This window comes from Ostrea edulis, chromosome 2 (assembly GCF_947568905.1).
Source record: "Ostrea edulis chromosome 2, xbOstEdul1.1, whole genome shotgun sequence".
In the NCBI taxonomy this organism is placed as follows: domain Eukaryota; kingdom Metazoa; phylum Mollusca; class Bivalvia; order Ostreida; family Ostreidae; genus Ostrea; species Ostrea edulis.
Window position 1 is genome coordinate 89,501,969 of NC_079165.1, and position 19,487 is coordinate 89,521,455.

At 34.7% G+C, this 19,487-nt stretch overlaps 1 protein-coding gene and 1 long non-coding RNA gene across 4 annotated transcripts in view; both read left to right on the forward strand.

Moving 5' to 3' along the window:
- Positions 1-212: 212 nt before the first annotated feature.
- LOC125678882 (neurogenic locus notch homolog protein 1-like) overlaps positions 213-19,487 on the forward strand; it is a 58,082-nt gene continuing 38,807 nt past the window's right edge. For 2 of the 3 annotated variants that reach the window (XM_048917651.2, XM_048917653.2), the window contains exons 1-6: positions 216-489; positions 843-918; positions 10,137-10,276; positions 10,537-10,671; positions 14,986-15,190; positions 18,454-18,587. In XM_048917651.2, coding sequence (XP_048773608.2) covers positions 435-489; positions 843-918; positions 10,137-10,276; positions 10,537-10,671; positions 14,986-15,190; positions 18,454-18,587 — 745 coding nt within the window. In that variant the 5' untranslated portion in view covers positions 216-434. Of the gene's footprint in view, positions 490-842; positions 919-10,136; positions 10,277-10,536; positions 10,672-14,985; positions 15,191-18,453; positions 18,588-19,487 lie in introns of all 3 variants that reach the window. The other variant, XM_048917652.2, reaches the window with a different exon arrangement.
- LOC130051964 (uncharacterized) lies at positions 4,368-7,342 on the forward strand. The gene is made up of 2 exons (XR_008800253.1): positions 4,368-5,914; positions 6,200-7,342. It is a non-coding gene; the product is annotated as an uncharacterized LOC130051964 (long non-coding RNA).

Sequence of the window (19,487 nt, forward strand, 5' to 3'; positions counted from 1 at the left end):
TTGATTTTATATCAACAAAAATCGCGGTTACCAATCCGCGCACGGATAAATAAATAGTTCTGTAAATACCAGCACAAAGGAAGACTAAACAGAAAAGTGGAGCAAAAATTGAAGGTTTGAGTTTGTGTAAAAAACGTGTATGACATTAAATTTGTGTCCCATGTATGCTGTTATTACTATAACAAGTGATGGAATTTAACGAAGCGTGCCACTTCTTGGCGGAGGAATACAAGGGACGATGATCTTTCAAAGGGAACACGAGCGAAAAACTTTGTTGTGAGAAAACCAGGTCGCGGGAGCAATGGATTACATTTTAAACCGAAAATAACCTCAGAAAACCGCGTGGATTTTATATCAGTTACATTTTGGAATAATTTTTAACGATGCCTTGAAAATGTGAATCTTGTTGTGCAGTGTTTTAATATTTTGGAGTTATGGGGCACTTACTGTGTCTTGTATGTGTATTGGCACTCGTTTTGGACACACAAGGTATGCAAATGATCCAACATGCATCTTTCATATGTGCACATTGTCTCGAGGGCTTCAGATAGATTGATCTTGTCTAGATAAGAGATAATAGAATATACATATAGGACTATGCATGTGAAACTTGTTTTTAATAATTTTTATAATGAATATTTTCGGAAATTAAGAAAAAAAAGGTTTGAAGCAGTATTTAGAAGTTTTGAGACATGTTGTAAGTGACAGGTGAGATACACAGAACACTTGCAGCATGTCAGAGGTTGTAACACTCAAAATATGATATAAATCAAAGGTTGCTTTATAATTGTAACAAAAAGCGTCTTATGAATTAACATGAATTTCATTATGTTTTTCTCTAGGTTTCCCGTCCTGTTTACCTGATCCCTGTCTGAATGGGGGCTTATGTCAAACAAGTGGCAGCAAAAGTTATTGTATGTAAGTGTCTAGTGGTCATTGCTATGGTAACCATTTGCCATTACCTTGACCTCTCTGAAAAGTTTTCATACCTAGAAGGGAAAATCTCGAATCTTGCTCTTGATGTTGACAAAAAGCTCTAAAGTAAATATGTTAATGTGAAACACATATGAAAATGGACAATATGGGGATGAATTTCCCACAAATTAAACTACAGTCATGAAGAGGATGTAAAATGAAAGTTTTTAGATTTTTTTTTACATCACAAATACACTTCCCTTGGGTTTAGAAATGTCACAACTAGTGAAATTGCCTAGAAACTTAAAATTCTTTATTTGAAAGACATCCTAAATGCTCGTTGAATGTTTCTTTTAACTGATCAGGTTCACAAGTTAGCTAACAGCAGTCAGGGGCTCAGATTTTTTCATTAATCATCAGTAAATATATCTATGTTTTATCTGTAGAATTTTGTAATGAAGTTGTTTTTTGGCATATATCTACTTTTCTTGCTAAAGAACTTTTTCTTGTGATGTGAATCCTGATGAACTAGCGTATATAGGAGAAATGGCGTCAAGAAGTTAGAAGTGTTAAGTTGGTCATTATTTATTCAGTTCTAAGGGACTATTGAAATTGATTATTTGTTGGTCTTGCACACGTTTACAGGGAACAGTTATTATGGGAAAAAAAAGGTTCTTAAAGTTCCCAGATGGTTTTTTTGTTGTTTCTTTATCAGAAACTTTAGGGCTCTTTTAGATTCAGTTTATAATGGTAACACAACACTGGGAGCTGTTAGTAATCAAAGTAACACGTCCCATATGGAATTGTTTTTTCATAATTGGCATTTTATATCAGATTTAGCAGCTCCTCTCAAATTTTAGGAGCTATTTTTTGTTTAAATGTACTATCTTTGGTCATCTCCTGTGGTCTTTGAGAAGCAGTATGTATTGGTATTTAACATTGTAACATCTTCTTTGTCTAGGGCTTTAACAAATTAACGTCACTGCTACCTCAGGGAATAGTGGCTTTGTACTCTTTAATCTGTATTGAAAACTTTGAGAGATTTGTATTCTCTGAATTACTTACAGATAGGTACAGATATTTTAATTTATTGTGCAAACAACTTAAATGGGACTTGTATTGCTTTAAAAAAGTCATTTTCTCATCACACTACAGCGGATTTGGGAATTTTACAGACTTATTAAAAATAAGCTTCACAAGCGTTTGTATCCTAGGGTCAGAAACAACATATTATTAATGATATTCTAAGTAACTCCTGTTTAAAATTATTTTGATTATATACAGATTTGTGGAGGCTTTAATCATAGTTTTTAATTGGATTCATTCTTTGTAATATTTTAGCAAGAAAGAAAAAGTTTGGTTTTCTATGAATCTTCATTGTTACCTTTAATAGTCACCTTAAGCAGAGGAATTCATTTTTAGACTGAAATTGATTAAATAGCCACAGCACTTAGACATGTGCTGTGCCATCAGCTGTAAAATCAGGGGAATTGTCAGTGGAGAAGGCGACAGGTGCTCCCTGTAAAATCTGGCTTCTCAGGTAGAGTCCCTGATAAAAGGCACATCTGTTGAATGGCAATCTGTTGCATCTTTATATTGAAGGAATCTCATAAATATAACAAATTTTCATACTTAAAGTCAAATAGACATTGACTAATGAAGGTGTTTTTCAACATATAGATATCTGTGTATTAGCTAGCAGGTGCCTGAATGATGTGAATCTTGTCTCAATTGAACAATTTGAACTTGACCTTTTTTTGGGATGTTCATTGTTGTACATAACATTTGTACACATCAGAATTCTGTTAAACCCATTCAGTTGGATTTATACTATGTCTTTGTTGATATTTTTGTACAGCTCAGTCAAATGTAGGGTTTTAATTAATGATCAACGGTTTCAGCCCCTCAGAGAACAGCATTTTTGTATGACACACGCATGGTGCATGGCGTTTTCTAGACCTATGGTCAACATCTGTCACCAAATTTTGGAGGGAAATTGGACCACACTTCTTGTTTGACCATGTAGGCATTAATAAAAGTTTCTTTGTGAGTACAGATGGTAAACATCCTAATATGTGTTGACATGGGGCATTTCTGTTTGATTTTTAAAGTTACACACAAGGACATAGCATTGTGTTTGATTTTCATTAGTATTTGTGTTTACTGGTGTTACAATCTTTGATGCGGTTTGTCAGTAATGTACTCTTAAAAGGACAGATTATTAACATTTTAAAATTTATACCAACATATTGCATGATTAGGTGCAGAAATTAATCCTGGATTTAAACTTCAAAAGTTAATACTGGTCATTTAGTTTTTGTGCAGTTTGAATTTTCAGTGACGTAGCATTTTTGTTAAATAATAAGGTTCCTCTTACCACGCTTATTAAAGAACAATTTTTCCATTCTTTAAAATCAAACAAGTCATAAACCCAGGGAAAATCTGATTTAATGAAGAAGTCTATTCATGCATTCTGATATTAGACTCCTAGTCTTTGATAAATCAAATAATGAGGTAGTTATGGGTAAATAAGAAATGCTATTTGATCCAGGGATAGACCAAGAATTGGATGGTACAGAATAATGGGAGAACAAAGTGCGATATTGTTGGAAGGAAAACTGCCACCCTGGGATCTTTTGCTTAAGACCCACCCAAAATGTTTCAGGAAAGTGAGATTCGACACAGGGAGGAATTATAAAGTAGTATGACTACTAAGTTCTTTCAAGCCACATAGGTTTTCAGGGTTGTCCTTTAGATAAAAAGTAGGTGGTAATATTAAAAAGAAGTAGGGATCTCAAAGTCCTGTCATGGACTGAAAGTCTAAGTAGCAGGGCACTTAAATAAGGGGAAAATCTGTGCCCCTCTCCTTTCCTGGTGATTTGTAACAGTGAATGAATTTATGCACTATGTCTTATAGGATTGAGTTTCAATTGGATGCAACAATTGATCATGACATCGTGTGAATAATTTTCCATAACGTAAGAATTCAAGAACTCCATCATATCAATGCTGCATGATCTTGACTGCCAGCAACATTTATATGCAATGGAGTATTTGTCCACATCAAAATATTTCACATTATAAAAGATATATTGAAATGCACTGAACACAAATGCAATTATTGGGTACTTGGAGGGCCATGGAAAAGATGCCAATAGCATGTGTGGAGCATTTGATAAGACCTGGCAAGAGAGCTTTAAATTAGCACATCATCTTTTCACATAAAAAAAATCACAGGCACAGATGAAACAAAAAATCATCTTGATGCTCTGTTTACAGTTATGCTAAAACATTTTGAAAGCAAGTGCTACTTGTGTTGTGAGTCAGATAAAATAAATATTTAGCAATATGATTCAGTATATATAGTATGGGGGTCTGTCTTCAAACTCTTGATTTAATGCTAGGTAGCCTTTGTTACTTGGCAATTTTTGTAATTCTGGTAAGTGACAAGTCAGTAGAAGACATGATTTCATTCTGTATATATATTACAGTATAGTGCATTTTCTTTCCAATCAAAGCCCTCTGAAAGGCATAATGTATAATATGTGCTCAAGATTAGAAAGGTTTTTTTTTAAGGCAATACCATAAAAGATACAATCAAATTTATACCTGCAAGAAGAAGAGAGAAAAAACCCTAAAAAATAAACCAAAATAAGTTGATGTATGTCTTCCATGTTTTTATATAAAACTGTATCTGAATTGTAAGTACATAAGTAAAATTTGCAACAATTAACGATCACAGAAAGTTAAAAGAGATATAACTTTCTGAGCTTGTTAAATATTGTGGAATTGTTTTTTGTAACACGATTGGGCAATGACACTGGGCTGTTGCATGCAGAAGTGTTTGGGCAAAGATGCTGGGCTGTTAATGTAGTGGTGTTTGGGCAATGATACTGGGCTGTTTTGTTGCGTGTATAAGTATTTTGGCGATGACATAGAGCTGGTTTTCTATTTAGGTGTGGTCAGTTGTACAAAATAATGTACAGAATTTGCTTGTTGTATATAACACTTGGACAAAAGACAAGACACAAATAAAAGAAGTCCAGGATGTTCAGAAAACTTATGCTAATGTTGGTGGTATTTGTTTGAAATTGACAATAATCACTGTTCTATGAGGTGAATTTATTTCAAACCATTGAAACCCTATAGATGTTTATTACAATTTTACTTCACTCTCAGGAGTGTAATAGCGACTAATAGGCATTATAGTTAAATACTACTGTCTGCATCTAGAAGAGTTAGGCTAGGTACAAGACAGATTGTACTGTAATCATTATCCTTTATAGAGGAAAAATCACCTGCTTTTGATAAGAGTGAGAGGATTTTGATAGGATATTGATCTATTACATAAAAGCAATAACCTGTGTCTGCTACATTGTATAGTTAGATCTACTGGAAATATTAACAGTTAGGTTCTAGGATAAACCTGTCAAGGAGAAAGTTTTGGTGGACTTGATTAGCGGGGTCTATTGTTATCATTGTAGGGGTTACCCAAGCTACCCAACCCATTTTACAACTGATTTCGTAGCCTTTTGTGTAACTGTGAAATAACACAAAAACCTGCAGAGAGAATGTGTGAATGAAGGCGAGAGTGAAACTATGTATAACCCAACAAGGGAGATAAAAAGAGTATATCACACACGCTGGCCAGGGTGTCAGTTAGGTGGGATGGCTAATGACTCAGTTATCAGTAATATCCCAATTATATCATTGGTAGGCAATTTCGGAGATATATGTATCTGTCGTTATGCTTGGCAGTTGGCACTGATGTCACTTAATGTGCACCGGAGCCAAAACAGGATACAGTATAACTAAACAGGGATGGTCAGAATACACGATTCTTAAATGTACTCACAATGTTTCATAGTCGTAGCAGAATCCCTAGATACATGGAGTACCTTGGGTGGTCATTGATAATATAATTAGATTTGCTGATCAATTTTAAATGAGTTGCCCAATTCAATTTGATTTGGTTCCTGTAACATGGAATTTACATGATGTGGGTATTATTTTATGTTATGAAAGTGAGAAGAACAGTAAAATACAGGTCTTGAAAAATTATGTAGTTCAATGAATCAGATTTCTTTGAAACAATTATGAAATATATTTTTCATTCCTTGTCAAGATAAAATTGTCAGATTTTTGGGACAAACTTTCCCTTCTTCAGGACGATTGAATATTTAGTCATAGAAATGAAATCTGGATAAAAATAAAAAGCAATTGCAAACTAGCTGCTAAGCACTAAAACTAAACTAAAATGGCTACTCTCTCTTTCTCTCTTTAGTGAATTAGTATATTGTATGACGAGTGCTGTTGCGAGTACACTCTCCTGTCGGTCATCTTTGGAGTATTTATGATATGCATTGAATCCCTGTGCACTGATTAGTGGTGACAGACCCTTATTTACCTAGCACATTTGGAGTTACAGCTTCTGAAATGCTGGTACTTAATTACAAATGCTGAGGAGACATTGGAAGCATTGCTGAGAGACCAGAGAAGGTCCTATGATGTGTGAGGAAGGAATTTGCAGGGTGAACACCCGAAGTTAATGGACATGTGTACATTGATTGGGGAACAGTTTATCCGATTGTATTCTGAATCTCCCTGTTCACAGTAAACACAGGGATGGAGAGCGGGACAAACAGTCGCAGGTCCGTAAACTACGGAGAACTGGGACGCTGCCGTGCTGTGTAGTCTTACTGGCGTTTTACGTTTGACCCCACGGAAGTGATCCTGGTTGTGTAGTCACAACATGGCTGTTCAAGTTTACAGTGACTTAGAAATAATTGTTTGATTTTTCCTGTACTTTAAAAACTTTGTAAAACATGGGGTTTCTAAATTCATTGTTTATGGGAAGTTGTCATTTTTGTTACTTCTACAAGATTATGTAAGGAGTGAAATCAAGACCTATTTATTTATTCAAGTTATCAGAATACTGAATAAATCTAGTCTGTTTAGCAGAGATATGATATCAGAATCAGTTAGGTCATGTTTAAAGGTTGAGTCGTTAGGTGTGCTTTCTTCAGGTAATGGTACAGAACACCTGTCGGTAGAGGGCACCTGATTGGCCAGCTCCGATTTACAGTTGTACTTACTTCAGGGCTCTGCACATGGTGTGTTTCAAAATAAAAAAGAAGATAGATCACTTGATCTATTATGCAGAATTATCTTTGTCTGTGTAACATGTGATTGACATTTCAAGTTCACAAGAAAATAAAGGCAACTTTGATTGATTACCAAAAAAATTTGCTTCTGAAAATGTTTGCCATTTTTTTCGCTTAACTTTACGAGACTCCAAGCCGATTAAAAATTTTTTTTTATCTACACATTCTATCTAATATTTATACATCCTACAATATATATGCTCTTGATGTATGTAATGTATGCTGATATAGTATTAATGAGGTATTAAAAAGAGAAAACAGAATCAGATTTCAAAGATGTGCATGTCTTCAAGAGGATTTTATTTCATTCACTTTGAACAATGAATTGCTGTACGAATTCTAGTTTGTTTACTGGAATGCCATTGAATTTTGTTGGATCATCACGATCAGAGGTATCAATCAACTTTTATGTCTGCTGAATAAATCGTTGGGCATGACAGCTGGATTTGAAGTGTCGCAGAATGGTGCAGGATGTAATTAAAATTTATCCTAAGTCTATTGAAGTACTTCACCTGTCCCAGGGATTTACCTGTGTTTACCTACAGACATTCACACCTGTCTGTAAATTTCTGATCAGCCCATTGAGCAGACATAATGCCTCATTGTACAAGTTGTTGAAGTGCTGCTAGAGTTATCCATCTTGATACTGCTTTACTCGTAGACCTGTGATTTCTACAGAAAAAGAAATATATGTATAAGTGTAAAATTAAAGTTATGAGTTTGTAATAACCGTATACAGGTATGAAAGTGGGCTGTTTACACCTGACAGGGGTCTTTCTTATCTTTTCATTGATATTTTATTGAGATCTGTCAGAAAATAAAGTAAATGACAACTTCATTTAGTCCCCTAGCAATGTTTGTGCAAATACAGGCAAATATTATCATGTTGGGTGTCTATAAATACATGACAAATGATTTGGAGTTTAAACTAAAGATGTAGGGGTTCCAAATCTGCTAGATCTATGGAAGTGGTCCATCTTCAGCAATACTCAAAGTGATACTTATAGTTTGCAGTTCATTGAATATGACATTAACTTTGTAATAATTTGTTTGCTGAAAGTTGATTTTTTTTATTGTGACTAGGCTGCCTGAAGTACAGAGGACTTATTGAGAATTGTTATATAAAAGCTATATTACTGTGTATAGTAATTAGTGTAGAATCATCTTTGAAGAAGAATATGAACTCATTGGCAGGGGAGATAAACAGTTTGCATTGCATGGGCTCATTGTTTTATCTTTCTTGTGCTTTTTAAAAAAAATGAAAATGCAGTAGAATTTCACCTCAAATTTAAATTTGCATAGTTTTCAAAACACAGGCTTTCTTTAAAATACAAAATTTGTCTGTTAAGGACTCCAAATGAATTTCACAGCAGAAATACAGAATTATAGCAGTTTGAGTATCTACTCCGATTGACATTTTCTCGTGGTTTTAAAAAAAAAAAAAATGCTTAGTGGGTATGTTGCACTTTGGTAGTCACGAGCTATTACCAGCCATAGATCAATGATGACAGAGTCCTAGCTTGTTGGAGTGGGTTTGAATTCTATGGAAGACTTTTAATGACAGAGTCCTAGCTTGTTGGAGTGGGTTTGAATTCTATGGAAGACTTTTAATGACAGAGTCCTAGCTTGTTGGAGTGGGTTTGAATTCTATGGAAGACTTTTAATGACAAGAGTCCTAGCTTGTTGGAGTGGGTTTGAATTCTATGGAAGACTTTTAATGACAGAGTCCTAGCTTGTTGGAGTGGGTTCGCATTCTATGGAAGACTTTTAATGACAAGAGTCCTAGCTTGTTGGAGTGGGTTTGAATTCTATGGAAGACTTTTACACTTCTTTTATCTTCTACTTTTCAAAATCGGAAATTTTAAAGATTTTTTTTTTCAACAACCCTCTGTGTAGTTTGATTGTTATCATTTCATTATCATTTGAGGGACATGCCAGACCTGAGTTGATTCCCTTAAAAAACATGTTTGGTTAGTGTATTGGACCTCCTTCCGGGGAAAATTTCCTTTATCTTAAAACTTGAAATCAAGTGATCAAGAAATAAATCAAGGCAGCAAAATACAATATTGATGCAAAATAAATATTCATACATGTTTTGAAATTTTTGCTAACCTTTTAGATGAAAGTGTGCATATCCCTTTAGATTTGGATGCTTACATTATTTTCTCCAAATTTCTACAGTTGGTTGATTTTCTTTCAAATTGATGAATGGGGGATTTCTATAGGATCCACCTGTCTGTTCATCTCTCTCTCTCTCTCTCTCTCTCTCTCTCTCTCTCTCTCTCTCTCTCCAACACTTGTGATCCTGAGATTAAATGATTAAATAAAGTATGGAGACAAATTTTATCAGTATCTATTGCAACACAGATGTAGCAAACCTGTGGTCAAATCCCAAAATGTACATATGAAAGGGAGTTTTGGCCATGTCACATTGTGCTAATGATTGCAATTTACACCTTTGTTATAACTTTTGAACTATATTTGTTAAAGAAACTTTGAACATGCTAAACATGAACTTTGAACATTCTGAACATACTCAAGTGAATTGATGTAAACAAGCTAAAGATTACGTACAGGAATAACAGAGAAAGACAGAAATGATGTATTCCCCCCCCCCAAATTTACTGACTAGATAGATATGTAAGAGTGATCGCCCTTTGGCTGTGAATGTAATTAAGGTGTTCATCTTGATGTGAGATTTATGTACAAATTAATTTGAAATTGATTATAAAAACAATTAAAACATTTTTTATTATATCAATATTTGGTACAAAAATATGTATTAAAGTTTTCAGGCATTTTGTACTCGCATATTGTCTACAATTTTTTGTTTAAATTTACCAGTATTTTGTATAAATTTACCAGTGTATTTGTTAAAGGCAATTGAATACTAAACATGTATGCTATTTTGTAATATCTAGCAGTGATAGCAGCCATTTTATTTTGCAATTATTATTTTTTATAATGTCACACATGTAGATTCAGATTCTGACGAAACTTTATGGAAGATTTAAAAAAAACACAACACTATATATTATATGTAAATGCACATTTCAGATGTGGTGAGAATTATGTAGGAGAATATTGCCAAGACGATAATCCGTGTCGACCGGATGCCCATTTCTGTGAGAACAATGGAACCTGCCGAATCATAACAACCGCTGATGGATTTAAAGGACGCTGTGATTGCAGATTAGGTAAAAATTGGCGGAGAGTTATCTCTCTTTCCTTTAATAAACTAAATTATTTTGGCCATCAAAGTGGATTATCTCTCTTTGAATGAAAAACTAAAATTTTTGAATTAAAAAGACAAACTTTTGAATTTGTAGAATAATTTAGAGTAAATGAATGATATTTTACATTGCAAGGGTATCATGGGTAGAATTTAAAAAAAATGAAATGCACTGTATAATAACACATGCTCTGTGAAATCAGCTTTACATTTGTGACTTTATAGGATACTCGGGAACACTGTGTGAAATACTGGACCCTTCTAGTGTGTGTTACAACAATCCGTGTCATTATGGAGGAGTCTGTTACAACACAGTCAGCCTGAAGGATTATGCCTGCCTATGTCCTGTGGGGTACAGAGGTATGTTATACAGGAACTTCTGTTGAAAACACCATGCTGTTTCAGGGTCCAATAAAAATTCTGTATGAACTTAGATGCTTATAATTATCCCCCTTGAAGCACAGTTGCAGAAGAATATAGTGTGTTCAAATGTTCATTGGTTTGGCCTTGCTTATAAGATTATAGCTTTATTGCTTACCTGGTTCTTGTTGGAAACAAGCAAGTGTGCTACAGAATATAAAGACTTTGGTTTCTATTGCTGTTCAAGTTACAAAGCCAGGGTCACTGAAACAAGCAAGTGTGCTACAGAATATAAAGACTTTGGTTTCTATTGCTGTTCAAGTTACAAAGCCAGGGTCACTGTCACTTTCTGAAATTTCTCACATGTAGAAGATTTGATGATGTTTCTTATCCAATTTTTGTGAAACTTCATGGCATGACACCTTGCAGAAGGCCCTCTTTAAGATTATCTTTATTTGCACTCTCACGACCCTATGCAGGGGATGGGAGTAGAATTTGCAGTTTCTTCATATGGGCTATACATAGTAAAGCAAGTTATTGACAAAGGAAAATATGACACCACTCTTTCCAAAATTTTACTAAAATAAATAATTAAAAAAGTTTGAAAGAATCCGGAGTTGATGAGATTTATAGCAGTCGATTGAAAAGTCAAAGTCATTACTGTGAATTTACAGTAAGTGTGAACGACTCAGCTCCTCAAGTTCATTCGAGGTCTCGGATAGTTGATTTCAAAACAAATCTGTCAATGATGACGCATCAAGGAAAGAACAATCACTGCGATTGGACCAATATTTAAAGGGGCGGGTATATAAATAATTTTAGATGGGCACACGTGTCTTTACACTAGCGTGTCATTACATAATCTTTTAGCACGATGGAAGAGGCTTTGCGAAAAGGGAAAACCAATACCAACTAAAACAATGACGTTGATTTTAAAATTACATGCCAAGGGTTTATTTTATGGTAAAATCAGTAAGAAATTAAGCGTCGGAAAGGCCACGTTATAAAATTGTCAATCATGGCAACTCTTGCACCGAAAGTGTCGCCAACGAAGCTCACACCGGATGTACTTTTGTTTATCAAGTATGAAATTAAAAAGAAATCAAGTGTATATTAATAGAGAAATCAGACAAAATTTATTAAGAAGAAATATTTGTACCACTGACAATGTACCATAGGTGTCTTTAATTTGTAGAGCTGCGAGAAATTTTTTGGGAAATGACTTTCAAGAAACTGCAAAGAAAATCCAAGAGAAGCATATTTCGTCTGAACACAGGGACTCGTCACGAAATATTTGTCTTTTTAAAATTTGACATAGTCTATTCTATATTTACAAATAGATGTAAATATAGAATAGAGAGGGTCAATTCGTGACGAGCCCCAGTGGTCTGAACACGAACGAAGTGTTGAAAACTTCTTTGCTACTGATTTTATTGCAATTTAGGCCGAGTCAGATATATATATATATTTAGTCGCGTTCGTACAACGGGTAATCGCAATCATGGACATGCAGTTAGTGGTGGACCAGTGATATAGGTTCAAAGGTACGCCAGTAATCAACCTTTGCTGTGGTTTATTATGACGTTATAGAATTAGAAAGCGCGTCTAATGCTAACGAAATGCTGATTTTTTTTAATGTGTTCCATGTACAGGAGAGGGATGGTTTGGGGAATTTAGTTTTTGCTAGAATTTACAGAACTTGCCGTTGTTCATTCAATTAACAGTATCTAACGATGGTTACTTCCGAATTTCTTACGAAAATGTGGGTATATATAACAGTAAAAGACATCAAAGCATCCAATTGCCATGTGTTGAAAATAAATGTTTTCTCGAAGTAGAATATCTATTGATCTTATTACTTAATCTGACAAATTATTTTAGGGGTGAGATCAAATGTTCAATGTTAGAGAAAACTGAGTTCGCATAGTTCTCACCAAGACACCCCCCCCCCTTCCAATACAAAACTGAATATGAAGTATGTTGAAACTAATCGATTAACAAGTAAAACAAATGAAAGTGTACATTGAAACTATTAAACGTTTATTAAAATGTATGATTATGTGTTTTTAAAGTCAGTTGTCTTTTTTCCCCACTAACGTGTAATCGATGTCGGATGACAGAACTTACGAGTTTTTACCCCCTCTTCCCCCTAACTATTTGAATTTAGAAATTTTTCCGACATCGATCTTTTCCAATGCTTTGTAAGATTTCGGAAATATCCTCTTGAGAGATTTATTTTAAAATAACGATGTGGAAACTGCGAATGTGAAAGAGAACAAAACAAAAGCATTGTTCTTAAACGGACAAAATCGCCTATAGAAACATGTACTGAAATTTCTGATCACTTAAAACTGACAAGTATCTACAGGAATTTAAGGGAGTAACCTTTTAATTTTTATTGGGATATAGAGGCAACTGCGGATCCTGCCTTTTCCTACAGCATTTTCTATCCTGTCATTTTTTATCTTTTCAATATTCAACACTATTTGAATTCTGGAATATTGCTATCCTGCCTTTTCTTTACATATCGGAGCTCGCCTTTTTCACCCTGTATTCCCCCTCCCATATATATTGATACTAGTGATGGGCAATCGGGAAAATAAAATTAATCGTTGATCGGATTAATCGGATGTACCTTTTCGATTGATTAATCGAAAAATAATTGAATTTTAATGATTTCAAATTTATGGCATAAATATATTAAATTTACTTTATGTTTTACCCTAGATATTAAGTTATTTAGAATAAAATCATTAGATTGATTGTATCTTGTTTAACGTTTCTCTTGAGAATTTTTCACTCATATGGAGACGTCTAAAATCATAATTAGATATTTGAAGTTAATAATCCCATACTTTCGATTTTATTTTCCCGGGATAGATCTCTCGACTTTTGTTGTTCTTATGGGATCCGGGTTAGAATAGAGCCTCATTACCCCTTGTTTATTGTAAGAAGCAAAATCCGAGGCCATGTGTCACAACAGGCGTGGCACGATAAAGATCCCTCCCTGTTCAAAGACTATAAGCGCCGAGCATAGGCCTAAGTTTTGCAGGCCTTTACCGGCAATGGTGACGTCTCCATGTGTGTGAAAGATTCTCAAGAGAAACATTAAACAATATTCAATCTTATCGGACGATTCAGCTTCGTCAGCCATTTTGGATTTTAGATAAGTCGCGACAGGAATATTCGTATTATCAACCAAAAAAAAAAAAATACCGACGTCGGCGATTTTCGATTTTCAAAATGACAATCGACTATTCACATCATTTCAGTTATAGCGACCAAAAAATCGAAAGTCGGCGACAATCGGTACATCACTAATTGATACTGCGATGAATTATAAGTGTCCCACTGTTATTCCTGTTTAAAAGATAAAATTTATAAGGTATCTGATAAAAGTGATATCTTCTAAAGTTTACGAGATATCTTGTATCTTTTAAAAGACATCTTATATTTTTTCTTTATAAGATATCCCATCACTTTTATACATGTAGATATCTAGTATTAACTTTACAAGACGTTTTATTAACGTAATCTCAAATCTCCGTTGTCAAATCAAAACCGATATTGAAACTCACGCTACGTACAGTGCAACTTTCACTGAAATCAAATAGTGAAACTTACACTTGTTAGGCATGAGATGCCAAATACTTGGGAATGCCTACCTATGATTTAACTGACCAATCAAAAGCGCTCTTTAAAATCACTTGGGGACTTTCCAATGAACTATCTGGAGCACGTCATGTACTTGCCGATATGTCTCGTTCACACTTACTGTAAATCCACAGTAAAGATACAGTAATTCTGAATTTCTTCCTGTGCTTCAAATCTGATAATTATCAGACTGAAACCTTGCATACAGATTGGGGTCCTTTGGTGGTTTTCAAGAAGAAATGGAAAGGGTCAAGGTCACTTACAAGGAATATTTGTTTAGTATATATGTATTTCAATTTTAATGCTTTCCTGCACCATCTTGGTTCCTAATATTGTTCAAGATTAGATATAAAGGTCAAGGTAATTGGAATCAAAATTTAGTGTGTCTATTTCCATAGTGCTTTCATGAATGCTGTCAAACAATATGCCATGTTGCAAAGATATATCCCTCTTTACAAAACTTATATTCTACTTTTGAACATCATGTCCTAACAGTCAGAAAACCTTTCATAGTATGCAGACTTTGTGATTGTGGGACGATTAGATATTTCCAAACCTTATGTTTTACAAATTCAGTTTGAATTGTATATATATATAGTATAATGAACTAAAAAAAAAAGTCCTGTAACGGCGAAATTCACTAAATACAAACTGTTTTAGGGGTGAATTGCTCCATGGTGGATCACTGTGCCCCCAAACCATGCCGTAACCAAGGAGAATGCCATGCCCTCGATGACGGCTACCAGTGCAACTGTCGTCTAGGTTACACAGGGTCAACGTGTATGGAAGACGTCAATGAATGCCAAGAAAATCCAAACATTTGTCAGAACGGAGGGACGTGTGATAATCGACCAGGATCCTACATGTATGATTTACATATAAGATGTATTCATAAAGTTAAAATGTGTATGCTCATATGATGTTCACCTGGGGGCAGCTTCAGCTAGCTAGCTTCATGTTTTAGTTTGATGGATGCTTTCAATTGGTGACAATGACATTGCTTGGAAAATATTCTGGTTGGATAGTTTCATGCTCCTTTGTTGTGGGTTTTGGTGATATTGCTGAGTTGTAGAAAAGCATCGTATATAGATTTATGCTATGCATCTAGTATCATGCTGTAGACTCTCTCTTTCTCTCTCTCTATGTGTGTGCGTGTGTGTGTATATATATATATATAAGCACTAAGTTCCAACAACACCCGATACCTAAAAGTGTCGGATCCACAACATGGTCAAATACAAAAAATTATACAAAACACTAAAATGACCAACGACACGAACAACCAGATTGTCAATTTATCATAACGACCCGTCCCTTCTTCAGGACAAACGTAAAGAATTACATAATGTGGCCAATATCAACAAATAACAAAAACTACATATAAATATATCTAGCACTACAACTACACTACTCTACAAACGTATTTACAACGCAGTCTACATGTTTTTTGGTCTTTTGGCATGCCAATCAATGTTAAAAGTGGAGCGAATTAGCACATGCCTTATTCGTCCAAAGAGCTGATCCAATATATATATATATTTATATATATATATATATATATATATATATATATATATATCTATATCATAAGAGTTCATACCACATCCCTCTAATGCAGAAACATAATACTTAACACTAGATAGTATAATTATGATTTTTGGAGAGATTGTAGCATTGGCTAACAAGGAAAAAGTATGATTTTGACAGATCATGTATTACAAGTACATAGCGCATTTTGTTTGGAATGGATTTCTAAAAGAGAAATTGAGAAATGTGGTATAACTGCAGAACTGTACCTCTGTGGGGAAAATAATGTGGACAGACCCGATAACTACTGATCCACCAGTTTCTAAAAGGTTCAGATTTACAGTGCAGTTTATTTGCACACGATTCAGGTCTTATATCACTTTAATCTTGCCACCTCTAAATTTTAATATTAAAGAATTCCTAGCATATTTTCCCACCACAATTTTATCAAGACATACTTTCAAACAGCTCTATGGTATATCCCAATTTTCCAGAGAGCTACAGTTCTGCTGCTATAAATGGGTATGCTAGGTACTGCTGGCCATAATTTCTCACCAAAGTATTTGCGAAAAGGAACCTTTTTTGATCTATGGTGTGATGGTTGCAGTATGAGTAGGTATATACCACCTTCTGGTGCTTAGTAGTGTGGGGATTTAGTCAGTATTCCAGTTTTAATCCTAAGTTTGGATGTTTGGTCTATGATTAGGATTGATCAATAAATTGTCCTGTCTAGTTTCATTTGATAAGTGTAGGATCTTTAAGAGATGTGATCAAATCTGCTCTATCTGACAACTCTGCAATACAACTCTTGTATGTGTCAACTTAATAATTGTGTGGCATTATTCCAGGCTTAAACTCTTCATTGCTTGCTGCCTGATTGGTTTTACTGTAAGCTAATGCAGACCATGTGACTGTCATGTGACTCCTCGTGGCGGGTCCTGGAGTTTTTTTTTACCTGTCTTTGTTCCTTGTTATCAGAGGCAATCTGACACATCTAATTCCACAAACAAACAGAGAAATACGGTATTGATCTGGCAATCAGTCGCTGAATAACAACTATAAATCTTGCCTTTTTGATCATCAGTCGTCCAATTATTTGAGGAGGTTAAATGAATAATTTACAGGAAATCTTTGTAATTGGAGGCAGATTTGTATTTTTAAGGTGTTTTGAACTCTTAAGATTACTAGAATTGATCGCAGATATTCACAAAAACTACTATGCAGTAAATGATTTAATTTGCTAAATTTCTTGATGCATGATTACATTTAGTTTCATTAATTATTTGTGTTTAGATTATTGTTTGCCTAATGATGCGTCATGTGTTTGTAAGTAAATTGAGTAGGATCATGGGATGACCAATTGCTTGCCCATTGACCATATTTGACATGGATTTATGTTTTGATTGTTCTTAACTGCTAATTGCCCGTCCCTTGCTCCTTTATGTGATTTAGTATTAATTACCTGATTTGATTGACAAGTACAATGATGATAGGTATATCACATTTTGGCCACAAGCAAGTGCAGTTACCTCCCTTGTATGACAGATCAATTATCGTAATCAGTTACACAAAAACAGCTTTATTTCCTCCAGCTTTACTTTTACACCTTTGTTGATGGCTAATTGATATATGTATACATGTTCTGGTGTACAGGTGATTGTTAGGCAGTTGTGCATTGCTCAGTTTTCTAAATTTAGTGACAGAATGTTTTGTACTTTAACTTATGACAGCAGTGTGGTGACTTAATCTGTTCCATCTTGATCGCAGTGTATTCAGTCTTTTATATGGTGTTTTATAGGTGAAGCACACAAGGCTGGTGTCAGCTATCAAACTTATATAGCCTATTTAGCCCCTTGGACAAGCATTATCTTAATTAGTGGAATGTCAGATTGACAATGAAATTTGAAATAAATACCCATAAATTAGCAGAAGTAGCATGTGATGATAATCCACCATGGTCTTTTTCTTTGTTTTTTAGTGTCCCGGTACAAAGAGCTGTGTTGAATAGAAAATGCTGAATTGTAAACTGCATGTTGAAAAAGAGAGTGACTATGTTGTTTATATATAGTTTAATTCATGTGTGCATATCTGGAATTTTTGGGGAAAAGGGGATCCACCTGAAACAATTTTTTTCCCAGTGGGGATCCGATATATTTAAGGGTTTTAATTTTATTTTTACACCATAGCATGCTTAAGTTACACCAATATTGCTAAAAGTAAAGAAAATTTCTGTTAAATATCAGGTAGGGCCTTGACCCCCCCATTTTGTTTTTGATCTGCGCGTGATCCAAATGTGGAGGAATCTATTTTTCAATTTTTTTTAAACCAAATACAACCCCACCCCACCCCACCCCAACTTTGGCAAAGGCAAGGTGACAAATAAATTGTTCACTGTATGTCCGTTGCAGAAACTTTCATTAGCTTGGTTACTTTGCAAATACTATTTCTTCAATCCGCATATGTGTGTGTGTGTGTGTGTGTGTGTGTGTGTGTGCAAATAGGGTTACTGTCTTATTTTGAATATGGTTGTTTGGTACCAAGTATGACCATTTACACATTTTGACTACACGATGTGAAATATATGTTGTAAACATTTTGTAGGTGTATCTGTCCACGGGAGTATACAGGCAGACATTGTGAGGAGCTGTATGTACCATGCCAACCCTCCCCCTGTAGAAATGGGGGCACCTGTGTTCAGTCCGGAAGTCTTAGTTACCAGTGCATATGTCAGTCTGGTAGGTACAAATATATGCTAAAGCTACTGTCTCACTGATCAAACTCAGAATCCTTCTCAAATTCAGATGACTAGTGTTCAAACTATTGCATGTGTGCTATGAGCCAGAGCACCAGAGCTTTACATAAGAGTGCTGAAGCTAAGATCAGAACACCAGTATTATATAATTCACTGTGAAATGAAGGGCTGGTGTTCAGATTCAGAGAATCTTTATAGGCAAATCCAGAGCACTTGTTTCTTGGTCAAAAGTGTTGTATTGTAGAATCAGAGTCCCAGATAATGAAACACAGTGCTTGTGTTGAAAATAAGCTATGGATCTTTGAATTTTATGTAGTGTGCGACCTTTCCTTTCTTAATGGGTAATTATGGGGAAGCTTGTCATCCTAAACCACTATCATTGGTCATTCTTACATTTTACTGATTCTTTGCAGTAGAAGCTTATTAGATTGTGACAGAATGAGATTGTGTTTTGAATTTTGAGTCATTCTGTAATCTTTACAATTTTAAAGTGTCAGAAAATTTTGTGGTCTGCAATTGTATTTATTCACTGTAGGTGAACACACATTTCTGCACAGACAAAGATTTTGAACTCTGTCAGATTTTCTTTTTAGGTATAGAAGAAATGCAAAAGAATCTGTTTTGTATAATTTTTGTACTGTGCATAAATTGATATTTTTATTGTATCTTGTAAAGTTACAGGAAAAGAGGGATACTTTTGAATACATAAATACGGACACAAGTACAAAGGCAACCTTGTTAAATATTGACAACAATGTTGAAGCTTTTCACATTTTATAGCGCAGGGAATGATACGATTGTTTTCATAGAATTGTGAAATGAAATTGGTCACAGTCCATACAAAGAAACCAACAAATGTGCATATACCTAACCATTCAGCAGA